Raw genomic sequence first — 17302 nt, 5'->3', positions numbered from 1 at the left:
CACTTCTCAGTTCCTATGCTTCCTGGCTGATGTTTTGGTCATTTTTGAATGCTGGCGGTGCTTTCACTCTAGTGGTAGCATGAGACGGAGTCTACAACCCACACAAGTGGCTCAGGTAGTGCAGCTCATCCAGGGTGGCACATCAATGCGAGCTGTGGCAAGAAGGTTTGCTGTGTCTGTCAGCGTAGTGTCCAGAGCATGGAGGCGCTACCAGGAGACAGGCCAGTACATCAGGAGACGTGGAGGAGGCCGTTGGAGGGCAACAACCCCGCAGTAGGACCGCTACCTCCGCCTTTGTGCAAGGAGGAGCAGGAGGAGCACTGCCAGAGCCATGCAAAATGACCTCCAGCAGGCCACAAATGTGCATGTGTCTGCTCAAACGGTCAGAAACAGACTCCATGAGGGTGGTATGAGGGCCCGACGTCCACAGGTGGGGGTTGTGCTTACAGCCCAACACCGTGCAGGACGTTTGGCATTTGCCAGAGAACACCAAGATTGGCAAATTCGCCACTGGCGCCCTGTGCTCTTCACAGATGAAAGCAGGTTCACACTGAGCACGTGACAGACGTGACAGAGTCTGGAGACGCTGTGGAGAACATTCTGCTGCCTGCAACATCCTCCAGCATGACCGGTTTGGCGGTGGGTCAGTCATGGTTTGGGGTGGCATTTCTTTGGGGGGCCGCACAGCCCTCCATGTGCTCGCCAGAGGTAGCCTGACTGCCATTAGGTACCGAGATGAGATCCTCAGACCCCTTGTGAGACCATATGCTGGTGCGGTTGGCCCTGGGTTCCTCCTAATGCAAGACAATGGTAGACCTCATGTGGCTGGAGTGTGTCAGCAGTTCCTGCAAGAGGAAGGCATTGATGCTATGGACTGGCCCGCCCGTCCCCAGACCTGAATCCAATTGAGCACATCTGGGACATCATGTCTCGCTCCATCCACCAACGCCACGTTGCACCACAGACTGTCCAGGAGTTGGCGGATGCTTTAGTCCAGGTCTGGGAGGAGATCCCTCAGGAGACCATCCGCCACCTCATCAGGAGCATGCCCAGGCGTTGTAGGGAGGTCATACAGGCACGTGGAGGCCACACACACTACTGAGCCTCATTTTGACTTGTTTTAAGGACATTACATCAAAGTTGGATCAGCCTGTAGTGTGGTTTTCCACTTTAATTTTGAGTGTGACTCCAAATCCAGTGTAACGCCCTGGCCATAGAGAGGTTTTTTTTTGTTCTTTATTTTGGTTAGGCCAGGGTGTTACATTGGGTGGGCGTTCTATGTTCCTTTTTCTATGTTTTTGTATTTCTTTGTTTTGGGCCGTGTGTGGCTCCCAATCAGGCACAGCTGAAGCTCGTTGTTGCTGATTGGGAGTCACACATAAGGAGCATGTTTTTCCTTTGGGTTTTGTGAGTAATTGTTTCTGTTAGTGTTTGCACCTGACAGGACTGTTTTGGCTGTCAGTTTTCTTGTTTTTTGTATAGTGTTCACGTTTTCTATTAAAATTCTATTGATGACCTTAGTCTACTCTCTCTCACGACAGCCCTTACAGAATTACCCACCACAAAAAGACCAAGCAGTGGAGAAGAGGGCAGATGGAAGTCAAGGAGGACTATTGGAAGCAGCGCGCTCGGGAGGAGATGGCATCCTGGTCGCTGGAGGTGTTGGAGTCAAGGATTGACTGGACATGGGAGCAATTGCGGGACCACTGTGACAACCTGCCTGGGAGGCAAGTAGAGCCCGAGAGGCAGCCCCCAAAAAATGTTTTGGGGGGGGTACACGGGGAATGTGGCAGTGTCAGGTTGGAGACCTGAGCCAGCTCCCAGTGCTTACAGGAGGCAATGTAGTACTGGTCAGGCACCGTGTTATGCAGTAAAGCGCACGGTGTCCTCAGTACGCGTGGAGAGGCCGGTGCGTTACATCCCAGCTCCTAACATCTGCCGGGGGAGATTGGGCATCGAGCCAGGACGGGTTGTGCAGGCCGTGCGCTCTAGACCTCCAGTGCATCTTCAGGACCCGGTCTATCCTGTGCCTGCGCCCAGGACCAGGCCTCCAGTGGGTCTCCCCATCCTGGTCAGTCCTGTGCCTGCTCCACGGACCAGGCCTCCAGTGGGTCTCCCCATCCTGGTCTCTCCTGTGCCGCCTCCTCGGACCAGGCCTCCAGTGGGTCTCCCCATCCTGGTCCGTCCTGTGCCACCTCCCAGGACTAGGCCTCCAGTGGGTCTCCCCATCCTGGTCCGTCCTGTGCCACCTCCCAGGACTAGGCCTCCAGTGGGTCTCACCAGTCCGGAGCCGCCAGAGCTGCCCGCCAGTCCGGAGCCGCCAGAGCCGCCCGCCAGTCTGGAGCCGCCAGAGCCGCCCGCCAGTCAGGAGCCGCCAGAGCCGTCCGCCAGTCAGGAGCCGCCAGAGCCGCCCGCCAGTCAGGAGCCGCCAGAGGCGCCCGCCTGTCCGGAGCCGCCAGAGCCACCCGCCTGTCCGGAGCCGCCAGAGCCGCCCGCTTGTCCGGAGCCGCCAGAGCCGCCCGCCTGTCCAGAGCAGTCAGAGCCGCCCGCCAGCCCGCTGAGTCCTGTGCCTACGCCTACGGCCAGGCCTCTGTCATGTCTCCCCAGCCTGGTGAGTCCTGTGCCTGTGCCCAGGGCCAGGCCTCCATCATGTCTCCCCAGCCTGGTGAATCCTGGGCCAGAGCCGCCAGAGCCGCCCGCCAGCCCGTAGCCGCCAGAGCCGCCCGCCAGACTGGTGAGTCCTGTGCCTGCGCCCAGGGCCAGGCCTCCTTCATATCTCCCCAGCCTGGTGAATCCTGGGTCAGTGCCGCCGGAGCCGCCAGGGATGCCTGCCAGCCGGGCGCAGCCAGGGACGCCCGCCAGTCGGGCGCAACCAGGGTTGCCCACCAGCCGGGCGCAACCAGGGTCGCCCGCCAGCCGGGCGCAGCCATCGCCGCCCACCAGCCGGGCGCAGTCAGGGTCGCTCACCAGACCTTCGGCGCGGCCAGGTGCGCCACCTAAGAGGGTGATGCCAAGGGTGGAGCAGAGGCCACGTCCCGCACCCGGACCCTCCCCTTCAGAGTCAGGTTTTGCGGCCGGAGTCCGCACCTTTGGGGGGGGGTACTGTAACGCCCTGGCTATAGAGAGGGGTTTTTTGTTCTTTATTTTGGTTAGGCCAGGGTGTTACATTGGGTGGGCGTTCTATGTTCCTTTTTCTATGTTTTTGTATTTCTTTGTTTTGGGCCGTGTGTGGCTCCCAATCAGGCACAGCTGAAGCTCGTTGTTGCTGATTGGGAGTCACACATAAGGAGCATGTTTTTCTTTTGGGTTTTGTGGGTAATTGTTTCTGTTAGTGTTTGCACCTGACAGGACTGTTTTGGCTGTCAGTTTTCTTGTTTTTTGTATAGTGTTCACGTTGTTCTATTAAAATTCTAATGATGAACACATCCTCTGCTGCACCTTGGTCTACTCTCTCTCACGACAGCCCTTACATCCAGACCTCCATGGGTTGATAAATTGGATTTCCATTGATTATTTTTGTGTGATTTTGTTGTCAGCACATTCAACTATGTAAATAAAAAAGTATTTAATAAGATTATTTCTTTAATTCAGATCTCGGATGTGTTGTTTAAGTGTTCCCTTTATTTTTTTGAGCAGTGTATATATATATATATTTTAATCCCAGGCCCCGTCCCCGCAGGAGGCCTTTTGCCTTTTGGTAGGCCGTCATTGTAAATAAGAATTTGTTCTTAACTGACTTGCCTAGTTAAATAAAGGTTAAATAAAAGCAAATAAATAATAGCTTGTTGAAATGTTGAACGTCAATTAAAAAGTGACAGAATCACACATTACTTTCCATGTAAAGTCATTTTTTTGTCTCCTCAGCTATAGGTTGTAGCACAGCCTCTGAATGCCATAGTGACAAACCAAATATATTCCATATGCATCAGATTCATGTCTTTCCCCGGCATTTTACAGCTTGTTTCTAGCATAAAGCATTGCGGACTAAAGCGTTGTTATAGATCGCTTTATATCATCAGGTCCGTCATTTTGTTTTCAAAATCTTAAGCTAACAATGCCTTTAGCCATTTATTTATTTTTTAACAAAAAACACAATTCCCTAACATACCCCCTCAATTCGAGCCCTGGTTATAACTTAACGCACCAAGCCGTTTACTGACACTGAGATATTTAAGGAGTGCATGATGACTGATGGAATTGGCTGACAAAGTCTATGGATAGTAGGCTATAATTTAGTCTGTCAAACAGGTAAGTCTACCTCTTATTTTTTGAATAGGAAGAAATAGGCTCCAACACAAAGCCCTCTTGTTAATAGCCTCAAGTCAAAATAAAATGAAGACTGTTTCAATGAATTAGGCCTTCTCGAATTAGTCTACTTTCAGCACCTATGAGCTGTCCATCTCCGTGGCTGCTGCTCTATAGTAATGTAAGTTATGTAAATTACTTGAATATGGCTTATTATCAATAACTTTGATAAATAGCTTCATTTTGGCTGACAAAAAAACATATTGTTTTCATTCAAATCCATTACTGCAGTAGCAAGCTTACTGCCGGTCCTCCTTCTCTTCACTCTCTCCCAACTGAACAGGACAAATAAAACACTATTTTAGGAAGAAGCCTTTGACTTGAAGTACCACCTTACCACCGTACACAGCACAGCCATTGGTTAGGCAGCACAAAAGGGTTTACATAAGCAAGAGCAGGGCAGGACAGGGCTTATGATTGGAATAGCCCTACCATTACAAGGTGAAATGGGGCTCCTGAGCGGCGCAGCGGTCTAGGGCACTGCATCTCAGTGCTAGAGGCGTCACTACAGTCCCTGGTTCAATCCTGTGCCTCTCCTAGAATTGCTATTTGTATAGCCTAGGCCTATACAAATACTGAACCCTCCCACTGACTGAAATGTTCAAAGCATGTCCCTCCTCCATTTTCCTCTGGGTAACAATTGTGTAAATTTCGACCACTCCCCAACTACAATAGTATAGTTTTTTCTCACGTTGAAAGTAAGCTAGCTTCTGTATGTTGCTCAACACCTGAGGTAAGAGAACGGATAGGGAGGGAGGGAGGGAAAGTGGGGATGTAGGAGGGGCGCGGCACAAACTTCAAGTGGGCAACATCCCACCCAAAGCCCGAGAGAGCCAGCATAAAGTCAGACATCACTTCACTTGTTCGTGAGTTCTATGCCCCGGACAAACAGGCTGAGTTACCGGGAGAAATAACGGTGTTCATTTTCAGTCACACAGAATTAAACCATTTTCGCCGCAATGGGGTTGAGATTGATCCAGTTCATCTCATATCTTTCGCTTCTCTTTCACCTGGAATGGACGCACATATCGGCTTTCAACCTGGACACAGAAAACGTCATTGAAAAGAAAGGAGAGCCCGGGAGCCTTTTCGGCTTCTCTCTGGCTATGCATTGGCAATTAAACCCGTTAGATAAAAGAATGTAAGTCTCCCTATTTTTTTATTTGTATTTATTTTTCCGTTTAAGTTGCGGAGTTAACCGCTAACAGGTTGTTGCTACTGTAGCCCAGTGTTACACTTCAAAGGCTCGCAGGTTCTTCGCAGAAGTTTGTCTCAACGTCATTGTTACCTTTTATTCGGGAGTCATTTTCACTAGTTAATTAACTCCGATTCCGGTTGTTTTGGTCTTACATTTCGTTAACGTTTCAGATCGGCATGTTTTTGTAACGGGTTAATTATTGGTGAGTTTTACAGCCTTTACTGCCCTTTTACAGGTTCGTGCCTGTCCGTGCGCGACTCCAATGTCATTATAGGTCGGGAATTTGGCAACAAAAAAAGTCTCGTGATTCCAAACCACTTACTCTGCTCTATAGATTTATAATAGCTCCGGGTAGAAATGGACTTTTGGGGAGTTTTCACTTGGCCACAGATCTAGTTAGGATAATTGTATTTATGCTATTCAACATGCTATTATTATCTGCAGGTCTCATGTCATGTGCACCTTATGCCGTGTGTCCTCACAGTAGAGTAAAGCGAGCCTATACTGTAGATGCCGAATGTCATTGTCGTTTGGGTCAAATACTGTAAAAGTTAGCCTAGTCCCTAGGCTATGGGCGTGGCAAGCTGCAGGGACTGTGCCATTGTGTTAGTCAGGGTCACAGTAGCGTTAGATGGTGTGAAAGCATATATTTAAAAAACGTTTTATTTTTTATTATTTAACCTTTATTTAACTAGGCAGTATAGCCATATACTGTACATCATTGTCTGAAACCTCAAACCAGCTGAGCCTTAACATTTCCAGACAGTCTAGTTGACCTCGAAGATGCTTTTGGCCAAGTGAAAACACCCCCAACAATGTGCCTCCAACCATGGGAAACAAAAGTGACACCCTTCTGTAGTCTTACCATTAATCTCATTCCTAATTTCACCCTGCTCCTTTTAGCACAGCAGGACTAGCAATCATCTGCCCTCAACACTCCGGTTAACTACTGACTTAGGATCAGCTGTCCGCACCCCAGACCCCATTCTATACAGCATGTGCTCAATGACTATACTGATTCTAGACCTGTTGTTATGGACAACGAGTCATTGGAATGGATTTGGTAGAATAGATTCTACCCTTTTAACAAGGTGTGGAATGTAATGGGTTGAAGTCATTATAGAGTTTTAGGTCTGTAACTTTCTGTAATGGTCGGGGCATTCTTAGTTCTGACCTGAACTTGTCTGAACACACACACACACACACAATTTGATGTACCAGTTTGGGTCTGTGTCTATATTAGAGGCACGTGGTCGTCAGCCCTGTGAACAGTCAGGCGGTAGAGACAGAAACAAACACGATTAGAGTTGAGATTTCATACCCTGAGATTCCCTCAATGAGTTCTCTCATGTAGAAAACCTGACAGATGTTTATAGAGTGATCACAAAATGGATGTTGAGTTGAATCCATGTACAGGGAATTCGGAAAGTATTCAGACCCCTTGATATTTTCCACATTTTGTTACGTTACAGCCTTATTCTAAAATTGATTAAATTGTTTTTTTCCCCTCATCAATCTACACACAATACCCTATAATGACAAAGCAAGAACAGGTTCAAGATTATTATATACATAAGTATTCAGACCCTTTGCTATGAGACTCGAAATGAAGCTCAGTTTCATCCTGTTTCCATTGATCATCCTTGAGATGTTTCTACAACTTGATTGGAGTCCACCTACGGTAAATTCAATTGATTGGACATGATTTGGAAAGGCACACACCTGTCTCTATAAGGTCCCACAGTTGACAGTGCATGTTGGAGCAAAAACCAAGCCATGAGGTTGAAGGAATTGTCAGAGACAGGATTGTGTTGAGGCACAGATCTGGGGAAGGGTACCAAACATTTTCTGAAGCCTTGAAGGTCCCCAAGAACACCGTGGCCTATATCATTCTTAAATGGAAGTTTGGAACCACCAAAACTCTTCCTAGGGCTGGCCGCTCGGCCAAACTGAGCAATTGGGGGAGAAGGGCCTTGGTCAGGGAGGTGACCAAGAACCCGATGGTCACTCTAAAAGAGCTCCAGAGTTCCTCTGTGGAGTTGGGAGAACCTTCCAGAAGGAAAACCATCGCTGCAGGCTTCAACCAATCAGGTCTTTATGGTAGAGTGGTCAGACGGAAGCCACTCCTCAGTAAAAGGCACATGACAGCCCACTTAGTTTGCCAAAAGGCACCATGAGAAACAAGAAAGCATTAAGTCTGGAGAAAACCTGGCACCATTCCTACGGTGAAGCATGGTGGTGGCAGCAGCATCATGCTGTGGGGACATCTTTCAGTGGCAGGGACTGCGAGACTAGTCAGGATCGAGGGAAAGATGAACGGAGAAAAGTAGAGATAGATCCTTGATGATAACCTGCTCCAGAGTACTTAGGACCTCAGACTGGGGCGAAGGTTCACCTTCCAACAGGACAACGACCCTAAGCACACAGCCAAGACAACGCAGGAGTGGCTTCGGGACAAGTCTCTGAATGTCCTAGACTGGCCCAGCCAGAGCCTGGACTTGAACCCGATCAAACATCTCTGGAGAGACCTGAAAATAGCTGTGTAGCGATGCTCCCCATAAAACCTGATAGAGCTTGAGAGGATCTGCAGAGAAGAATGGAAGAAACTCCCCTAATACAGGTGTGCCAAGCTTGTAGTGTCATACCAAAGAAGACTTGAGGTTGTAATCGCTGCCAAAGGTTCTTCAACAAAGTACTGAGTTAAGGGTCTGATTACTTATCTAAATGTGATATTTCAGTTTTTACATTTTTTAAATAAATTTGCAAACGTTTCTAAAAACCTGTTTTTGCTTTGTCATTATGGGGTATTGCGTGTAGATTGAGGAGGGAAAATAAGCCTGTAACCTAACAAAATGTGGGGAAAAGTCAAGGGGTCTGAATACTTTCCGAATCCACTGTACCTTTCAGGAACACACACTCTAAAAGCCTGTTTCTGTTCCATATGCCCTCAGGACATGTCTCTCATAAACACTGAATCAGCAGGTCTGAGTCATACGTCCCCAAATCCTAACCTACATTATGGGTCAAATGCTGGCCTTAGATATCAGTGCATGCATGAACAGCCAAGTGATTGTGTGTGTGTGTGTGGGCGCATTTGTACAGTGAGAGGTGTGTGTGTGTGTGTGTGTGTGTGTGTGTGGCGTTAAAGTGGTGACTGATGCAGTGCAGTCTGTGTATTAGAAGCTATGAGGCCTTCCTGGTCTTTTGTAACTGTGTCCGTGTGAGTCGGCACATTGTTGGTAACAAACCGTACGCACGCACAAACTCACACATACTGTGTACACAGGCACGCACACACACACACACACACACACACACACACACACACACACACACACACACACACACACACACACACACACACACACACACACACACACACGCACAGACATGCACACACTGCACTGCAGGAGTTGAAATCCACAATGGTAACCGTTGACTGACCTTGGGCGAGTGGACCCTTCAGTTTACAGGGCACTAAAGTCGGCAGCCATGCGTCATCAGGCTATACTGTACACAGTATGTAATGCTGCCAGAGGCTACACTTCTTCGCTGCCTACCTCAGTGGATCAGGATTCCAGACTGTCTGTGCTGTCTGGGGGGTGTTTCTTGGAATCTAGGGTGTGTGTGTGTGTGTGTGTGTGTGTGTGTGGTGTGTGTGTGTGTGTGTGTGTGTGTGTGTGTGTGTGTGTGTGTGTGTGTGTGTGTGTGTGAAAGGTGAGTCACACGTCTGTGCCACGCCAGAGCAGTTCCGCCAAACTGAGCCCGTGCCTCACAGGTGTGTGTGTTTTGTGTGCAGGTATTTTTTTATATATTTTTTTATACCTGCAGGCAATGGAGGGATCTGTTTGGCACGGGTCTGTGGGGGGGAGGGTGGCTGGGGGCAGGTGTGTCTCACGTACACGCTGAAGAGCAAGGGATTGTGTGCATGTGGGTTAGGTTCCAAAGTCGGTCACAACTGCAGAGAGTTGGCTCCTCTCTCTGCGTTGGAGAAAGTAATAAAGTGTCATGGAGAGAACGAGAGAGAGGAGGGAAGGCTGTGACAAAGAGACTGAGGTAGAGGTAGAGAGAACGTCTTCGTGAAAGTGTATGGGAGAGAGAGAGAACCCATTCCAGCATGTTCTATAGACAGACGTCCAGCGTGCAGAGCTGTGAGGTTTCCATGTGCGACAGATCTTTGATCTCTCAGATCCTGGATAGACAGGAGATTGATGTTTAGTGGGAAGGTTAGGGTTAGAGTTCAAAGGTTTGTTCAGAGTCCTGGGGAAAAAAGTGCTAAATGAATGCAATATTTTATCGCTACAGTTTTTTTGTTGTTTGGACTACGATACATGTACAGCATGTGAAAGAATGATCTCCTGCACACACACACACACCTCTCCCCCCAAACACACCTCTTTGTCTGCCCGTTCTCTCCTGCCTGCAGGCTGATCCAGGTTAGCTCAAGTTAGCCAACATCAAAGCCGAGGAGTGGTGGAGGGACATCTGGAGGAATGCTGACAGCCTAAATCACCTTTTACAGCTGGGCACCGAATACACACACAGTCCGTCAGTTACTCAATCCACGCTGTCTGTCTCCCACACAGACCTGGTACGAGGTACCAAATGGAAGAAAACGGACTGAAACACTGAGGGACTACCTGATCTTGTCCAATAAGAAGCACAAAGCGTTTTGTTACGGTGTATTCTAATTAACACAACCCTGGGTTTATATCAGTCCTGGCAAGGAGCATAGAGAACTTGGCGTTAAAATGTCAAGACTTCTGGAATTCATTAGGGTTCTGTAAAATGTTCTGGGATCCATTTAGAACTGAAATGTTCTGAAAGTTTCACTGATGTTGATCCATCATTGCTTGGTAACAAGATGTGGTGGTGCATATAGGCAGCGAGCTGTTTACACGGAAGCTGTTCCTCGATTTGGTGTTTCTCTGTTTCTTTCGGCTGTAGGCTGTTGGGCCTCGTTGTGTGTTTGTGAAAAGAGAGAGAGAGAATGGCTGTTTCTACTGTTTCCCTTTGCTGTGTTGTTTGTTCATAGAGGGAGTGTGAAGAGAGGGAGACACAGCTTTACTTTTTGGGGAGTAAAAATGTTTGACCATTAAAAAGTCCTATTTTCCCTAACCCTTAACCTAACCCTAACGCGCACGCACGCACACACACACTGAATGTTTGTCTTTGTCCTTCCTGTGGATTTGATTCTCTTACTTCCTGTACATGTGGTGAATGATTGGAAAAGCAGCTGTGTCGTTAGCCATTATCAGTAGAACAATACACACTCCCTCTCTTCACACTCCCTGTCTCCCTCACACACTCCCTGTCTCCCTCTCACACACTCCCTGTCTCCCTCTCATCACACTCCCTGTCTCCCTCTCTTCACACTCCCTGTCTCCCTCACACACTCCCTGTCTCCCTCTCACACACTCCCTGTCTCCCTCTCTTCACACTCCCTGTCTCCCTCGCTTCACACTCCCTGTCTCCCTCTCTTCACACTCCCTGTCTCCCTCTCTTCACACTCCCTGTCTCCCTCCCTTCACACTCCCTGTCTCCCTCCCTTCACACTCCCTGTCTCCCTCCCTTCACACTCCCTGTCTCCCTCTCTTCACACTCCCTGTCTCCCTCTCACACTCCCTGTCTCCCTGTCACACACTCCCTGTCTCCCTCTCACACACTCCCTGTCTCCCTCTCACACACTCCCTGTCTCCCTCTCTTCACATTCCCTGTCTCCCTCTCTTCACACTCCCTGTCTCCCTCTCTTCACACTCCCTTTCTCCCTCCCTTCACACTCCCTGTCTCCCTCCCTTCACACTCCCTGTCTCCCTCTCACACACTCCCTCTCTTCACACTCCCTGTCTCCCTCTCTTCACACTCCCTGTTTTACTACCAGTGGCAGGCTACTGGGTAATGGGCCTCGCACGCGTTACATTGCCCAGACATTAGTAAACAATTGAGACCACATACAATTCAAACATTGTTTCATATACTTTTACTGCAGTCACTGTGTATAACTGGGTATTTGCACTCTGTTTATGTATGTAGTTATAAACCATAATGTGCCGTGCAGCGTAGTCTGAGGAGTAGGTCCAAGTTGTTCCTAACCACTGACGCCGGGTCAGCTCTCTTCACACTCTCTTCATGCCCTAATGTTTTAGGGTAGGATTTTGAGGAGGGTAATGTGATCCTAGATCTGTGGTTAAGTGGCAACGTGTACCTTGAGTGTAGCCTGAACCCAAGTGACCACAGGGTTTTACCAAACTACAGTGTCGGCGTGGCTAAGGGGATACCTCTTCCTTCCGCCTATTCTCCTGACTTCCTGTTAGTGTATGTATAGCAGGGGGCAAGACGAAGGATGCTCATTGTTTTCAGATCAGTGTTGGAGCAGTCGTTTAATTACCTGGGCACGATTCCATTCATTTATTTCCACTCACACCCCTCTACTCTCCCCCTCCCTCCACATGATCTCTCCACTCTGGGAAATCTCCACTGAGGCCCAGAGTAGTCAGCACCCACATGACTCTCTCCCGCTCTCTTTTTCCCGTCTCAATTCAATTTCAATTCAAGGGGCTTTATTGGCATGTGAAACATTTGTGTACGTTGGCAAAGCAAGTGAGGTAGATCATCAACAACATGTTTTGTCCCCAGTTGACTTAAGAGGAACCAGTGAGTTTCTGTCAGTTCTTGGCTGAGAGGCCAGACACCATGGTGTCATGCTGCACACAGCACAGTTAGAGCAGGCCTCTTATTAATGCACACGCACACTTTTCTGTCTTTGCTAAAGAAACTAACTCAAGCCCAGTGCCTTGGCTTAAAGCATTAGCAAGGTTTAACAGGACATGCCCTCAACGTCAGTCCTTCGTTCCAAATATTGGGGGAGATGCCAGAGGATGTTAACGAGTTTAAGTATAGCCAATTGGAGGATGTGGTCTGTATATATGATCATTTCATTGAGGATACCGTCAACACTACAGGCCTTTTTTTGGTTGGAGGGGTTTGTATTTTGTCATGGTACGAAATGTAAAGACAGGAGTCTTTTAATAGTTGATTCTAAGATTTGTATTTGATCATGTATATGTTTTTGCTGTTTGTTCTTTGTTATAGAGCCAAAAAAGATTGGAGAAGTTTGATCCATAGATCTCCATTTTGGATAGATAACTCTTCATGTTGTTTGTTTAGAGTTTTCCAATTTTCCCAGAAGTGGTTTGATTCTATGGAATCTTCAATTACATTGAGCAGATTTCTGACGTGCTGTTCCTTCTTTTTCCGTAGTGTATTTCTGTATTGTTTTAGTGATTCACCATAATAAAGGCGTAAGGCTCAGGTTTTCTGGGTCTCTATGTTTTTGGTTAGACAGGTTCCTCAATTTCTTTCTTAGGTTTTTGCATTCTTCGTCAAACCATCTGTCATTGTTGTTCATTTTCTTAGGTTGTCTGCTTGAAATGTTTTGATTTGTTAGGGAAGCTGAGAGGTCAAATATACTGTTTAAGTTTTCTACTGCCAAGTTTACACCTTCACTAGTACAATGAAACCTTTTTGTCCAGGAAATTGTCTCGAAGGGATTGAATTTGTTTTTGCCTAATTGTTTTTGGGTAGATTTCCACACTATTTTCCTTCCATCTATAGCATTTCTTAACATTATTCAGTTCCTTTGGCTTTGATGCCTCATGATTTGAGCATAGCTCTGTTTAAGCAGAGTGATCTCTCTCCCATCTCTGTCTTTCTCGCTCTTAATGAGTTAACCACATTAAAGGCCCCTTGACCCCAAACATACCTCTGCTCACCCACATGGGTATGAATACGAGCTGTGTTCAAAACAGGTGGGGTTTTCTTAATCTCATCGAGTACTTAAACCATAGAAATCATTCTAGTATGGCTTTTTTTTTTTTTTTACCTTTTGATAAAAGACCCTTGGATGAGAGTTTTTCAAGGTCAAGTTCAAGTGCATTGAGACCCACATAGCGATCAATGCAAACTGAAATCCATGAACATGACAAATGGCCTATCCCAAAATCACAGCAAGGTTTCTAAATAGATACAAGGTAAAACAGGCCTGCGCTAAAACCATGTGATTTCTATGACCAGGCATTAAGCATTTCTATGCATTGAACTGCTTGCAAAGCTGACGATTGTCATCAAGAACACACACACACGTGCGCATGCGCACGCACACACACACACACACACACACACACACACACACACACACACACACACACACACACACACACACACACACACACACACACACACACACACACACACACACACACACAGACAGACAGCCTCAGTGATGGGGAACTTTGATATGCTGCTGTGGGAAACCTTGAGTAATGCATCGTGGGTACTGGGGTGTGGTGGCTGTGACCCCTCTCTAAGAGCCCCTCTTGTCTGTGGTTCCATAAAGAGTGTGTGTGTGTGTGTGTGTGTGTGTCCACTCTCTTGAGTGTGCATGTGTGTGTCTCCATTCCACTTTTTCTTGTGTGTGTGCCCACCCTTTGTGGATGAATGTTATCGCTGAGTCGCAGTTCTGTCCAATCATGAAAGCGCTCTTTGTCTGATGGGTGCTGGGGGGGGGGGGCAGATCATGGGAACAGCAGTTTGATTGAGTGCGTGCGTGTGTGTGTGTGTGTGTGTGTGTGTGTGAGACACTCTCTGATGTTCTCTGTTGAAAGGGAGATGCTGTGTGACTCAGAGGGAAAGTGAGAGGGGAGGGCCGAGGGCTGCTGACAGGCTGGTTAAGATTACCGCAGGTGTCAAAGTGTAGGACTCCACATTGGCCCAGATCTACTGGCTCACCGACTGTAGCTTCCTCTTATAATGGGTGTACGGTGGTGGTTTGAATGATGACCACTTTGGAAAATGTGGATCGGACAAGAACAGGGAGTGATGTGTGTACCAGTCATGTTGTAATATTGCTGTCAGTGTTCTCGTGTGTGTGTGTGTGTGTGTGTGTGTGTGTGTGTGTGTGTGTGTGTGTGTGTGTGTGTGTGTGTGTGTGTGTGTGTGTGTGTGTGTGTGTGTGTGTGTGTGTTTGTTTCCTGTATTCAAACATGGCCTTGTGGTGTGTGTTACAGGTTGCTGGTTGGTGCTCCAAGGGCCAAAGCTCTGAGAGGTCAGAAGGCCAAGATCACAGGAGGACTCTACAACTGTGACACCACTTCCACTTCCTCCAGCTGTAGCCGAGTGCAGTTCGACAACGATGGTGAGCTCACCTCTAAACACGCGCCTTTTCGCTCGTCGTCTGTCCACACAAGTCCTTACAAGGGAGTCGTCTGCCAGCTGATCAGGATTTGATGATTTTTGTGTGTGTGCAGAGGACGTGAACACCGAGAGTAAGGAGAACCAATGGATGGGTGTAACAGTAAACAGCCAGGGGCCGGGAGGAAAGATTGTGGTAAGTGTGTGTGTGTGCGTGCGCATGAGTGCGTGCGTTTTAAATGATTGACCCGACTGACAGCTCTGTTAACCAATCCCTCTGCTCTCTCTGTCTCTCTCCAGACGTGTGCCCACCGCTACCAGCGCCGTCTGTTTGTGAACACAGCCCAGGAGTCTCGTGACATCACGGGGCGGTGTTACGTGCTGAGCCAGGACCTGACCATCGGTACCGAGTCTGATGAGGACGGAGGCAACTGGAGGTTCTGTGAGGGGCGGGCACGCGGCCATGAGAGGTTTGGTTCATGCCAACAGGGTCTGTCTGCCACCTTCACCAGGGACTACCACTACCTGGTGTTTGGTGCTCCTGGAGCGTACAACTGGAAAGGCAGGTGGAGAGTGAGAGCGTGTATGCCTGAAATCAAACACTTGTCGTTTATCTGAAAGGATCAGATTGGTGTCGATAATACGGGAAACGCCTACCAGAGGGGTAGATGGACCATGTTGCGTACACCTATCTCATCCTTTCAGATCTATGAGGTCCGGCTCAGGGGCTAGAGGTCAGGGTTAGGGGTCAGTGTAAGGTCAGGGTTAGGGGTCAGTGTAAGGTTAGGAGATAAGGTCGGGGTTAGGGGTCAGTGTAAGGTTAGGGGATAAGGTCAGGGTTAGGGGTCAGTGTAAGGTTAGGGGATAAGGTCAGGGTTAGGGGGTCAGTGTAAGGTTAGGGGATAAGGTCAGGGGTCGGAGTGGAAGGTTAGGGGGATAAGGTCAGGGTTAGGTAGATTAGATTAGCACAGTCTACATGGCCCCTTCCTCTCTCATCAGCTGATGCTCAAATCTATGAACCGCTGTGACCTCTAGTGGTAGCAAAACCACAATGATAAAATGTTTTGTTTCGATTAGGGTCATGTCATCGTGTACATAACTTTTCCCCAAAAAAATTCAGCTCGTGAGGATGTTTCATGTGTTGATTTATCATGTTTTTAAGTTACTGTTTTTCCATTCATTATTTGCTTGTGTTGAGATTTTCCTCCTCATCTTATCATCTCCATGTTCCCCTTCACTTCCTCACCCCCCCATCCTTCCATCCCCCGCATCCCTCCATCCTTCCATCCCTCCATCCCCCCCATCCCCCCATCCTCCCATCCCCCGCATCCCTCCATCCTTCCATCCCTCCATCCCCCCCATCCCTCCATCCTTCCATCCCTCCATCCCCCCCATCCCCCCATCCCTCCATCCCTCCAGGTGTGGTGAGAGTAGAGCAGAAGAACAACACTCTGTTGGAGATGGGTTTCTATGACGACGGGCCCTATGAGGTGGGCGATGAGAACCGGTTAGACCCAGACCTGGTCCCCGTGCCTGCTAACAGTTACTTGGGTAGGTACATCTAAACTCTTCCGTCCCTCGTTCCTCTCGCTCGCCCTCCTCTATGCGTGTCCAGGTGAGCTCTTCACGACCACCGTGTCCATCTCCAGTGTTGAAACACTTTGTGTACAAGTCACTTCCTCCTCAGATTGCTATGGAGACCGACGTAACGGGCCAATAGCTACTTAGGTTTGTATTACTTCCCGCGCGATGACGTCATGCTCTCCATAACCAATGGAATGACTCAGTGCACTAGTTATCGTCATGGGCGGGGAAACATTGTGTTCGATTTTGAAAATGTTTTTATTTTATTGCACCTTATTTAACTTGGCAAGTCAGTTAAGAACACGTTCTTATTTACAATGACGTCGAGGTGATCTATAAATCACCTCAAGTTCCAACCAACTGGGCTTGAACATGTCCACATGATAGAGAGAACAGTGAATCTGTACAACACATAGCTTTGGCCCGAGTGCGGCATATGGATGAGATCATTCATGTTTTGGGAATGGGTCGGGGTGATGCCAAGTCCAGGTGCTGTTTTTGTTAGTGTTCCTGTTTGATTTGGTCCCTTCGTGCTGTGTCATGCGCGGTCAGTAAAACATTATTCTAAACGCGTTTTTTTCTTCTTCGTCGTTGTCCGTCGACATCCGCAATCAGCCGGTGTCCCATCCATTTAGCGAAGCACCAGCTCTTCACCTGGAGCAAGGCTGTTTTTATGCGGCCCGTACAGTACATGGACTGACTGATTGATTGATTTAAATATGTCTCTCCTATCAGGCTTCTCTCTGGACTCGGGGAAGGCCATCACTAAGAAGGGTCAGCTGACCGTGGTTGCCGGTGCCCCGAGAGCCAATCACAGCGGGGCAGTGGTGTTGCTAAAGAAGGAGACCGAAGCGTCCACCATGTTGTCACCAGAGCACATCCTGGAAGGGGAGGGGCTGGCCTCGTCGTTCGGCTACGACCTCGCTGTGGTGGATCTGACCGCCGACGGGTACGTCTCGCTCATTTTCTCTCGTTCTTTCTCCCGACCGCCAACGAGGCGAATCTATACGCTGCCCCTTCCCCATC

General features: G+C 48.4%; 1 protein-coding gene across 2 annotated transcripts in view; it reads left to right on the top strand.

The window, feature by feature from the left end:
- The first annotated feature begins 5105 nt into the window (after positions 1-5105).
- The window catches only part of LOC106600084 (integrin alpha-6), a 19866-nt gene continuing 7669 nt past the window's right edge, over positions 5106-17302 (top strand). For both annotated transcript variants that reach the window (XM_014191429.3, XM_014191430.3), the window contains exons 1-6: positions 5106-5446; positions 14569-14696; positions 14809-14888; positions 14993-15254; positions 16112-16243; positions 17012-17225. In XM_014191429.3, coding sequence (XP_014046904.1) covers positions 5265-5446; positions 14569-14696; positions 14809-14888; positions 14993-15254; positions 16112-16243; positions 17012-17225 — 998 coding nt within the window. In that variant the 5' untranslated portion in view covers positions 5106-5264. The remainder of the gene's footprint in view (positions 5447-14568; positions 14697-14808; positions 14889-14992; positions 15255-16111; positions 16244-17011; positions 17226-17302) is intronic.

Source organism: Salmo salar, chromosome 03, assembly GCF_965601325.2.
Source record: "Salmo salar chromosome 03, fSalSal1, whole genome shotgun sequence".
Classification (NCBI taxonomy): Eukaryota; Metazoa; Chordata; class Actinopteri; order Salmoniformes; family Salmonidae; genus Salmo; species Salmo salar.
Note: the sequence above shows the minus strand (reverse complement) of the source record. Positions and strands in the feature narration are given on the sequence as shown.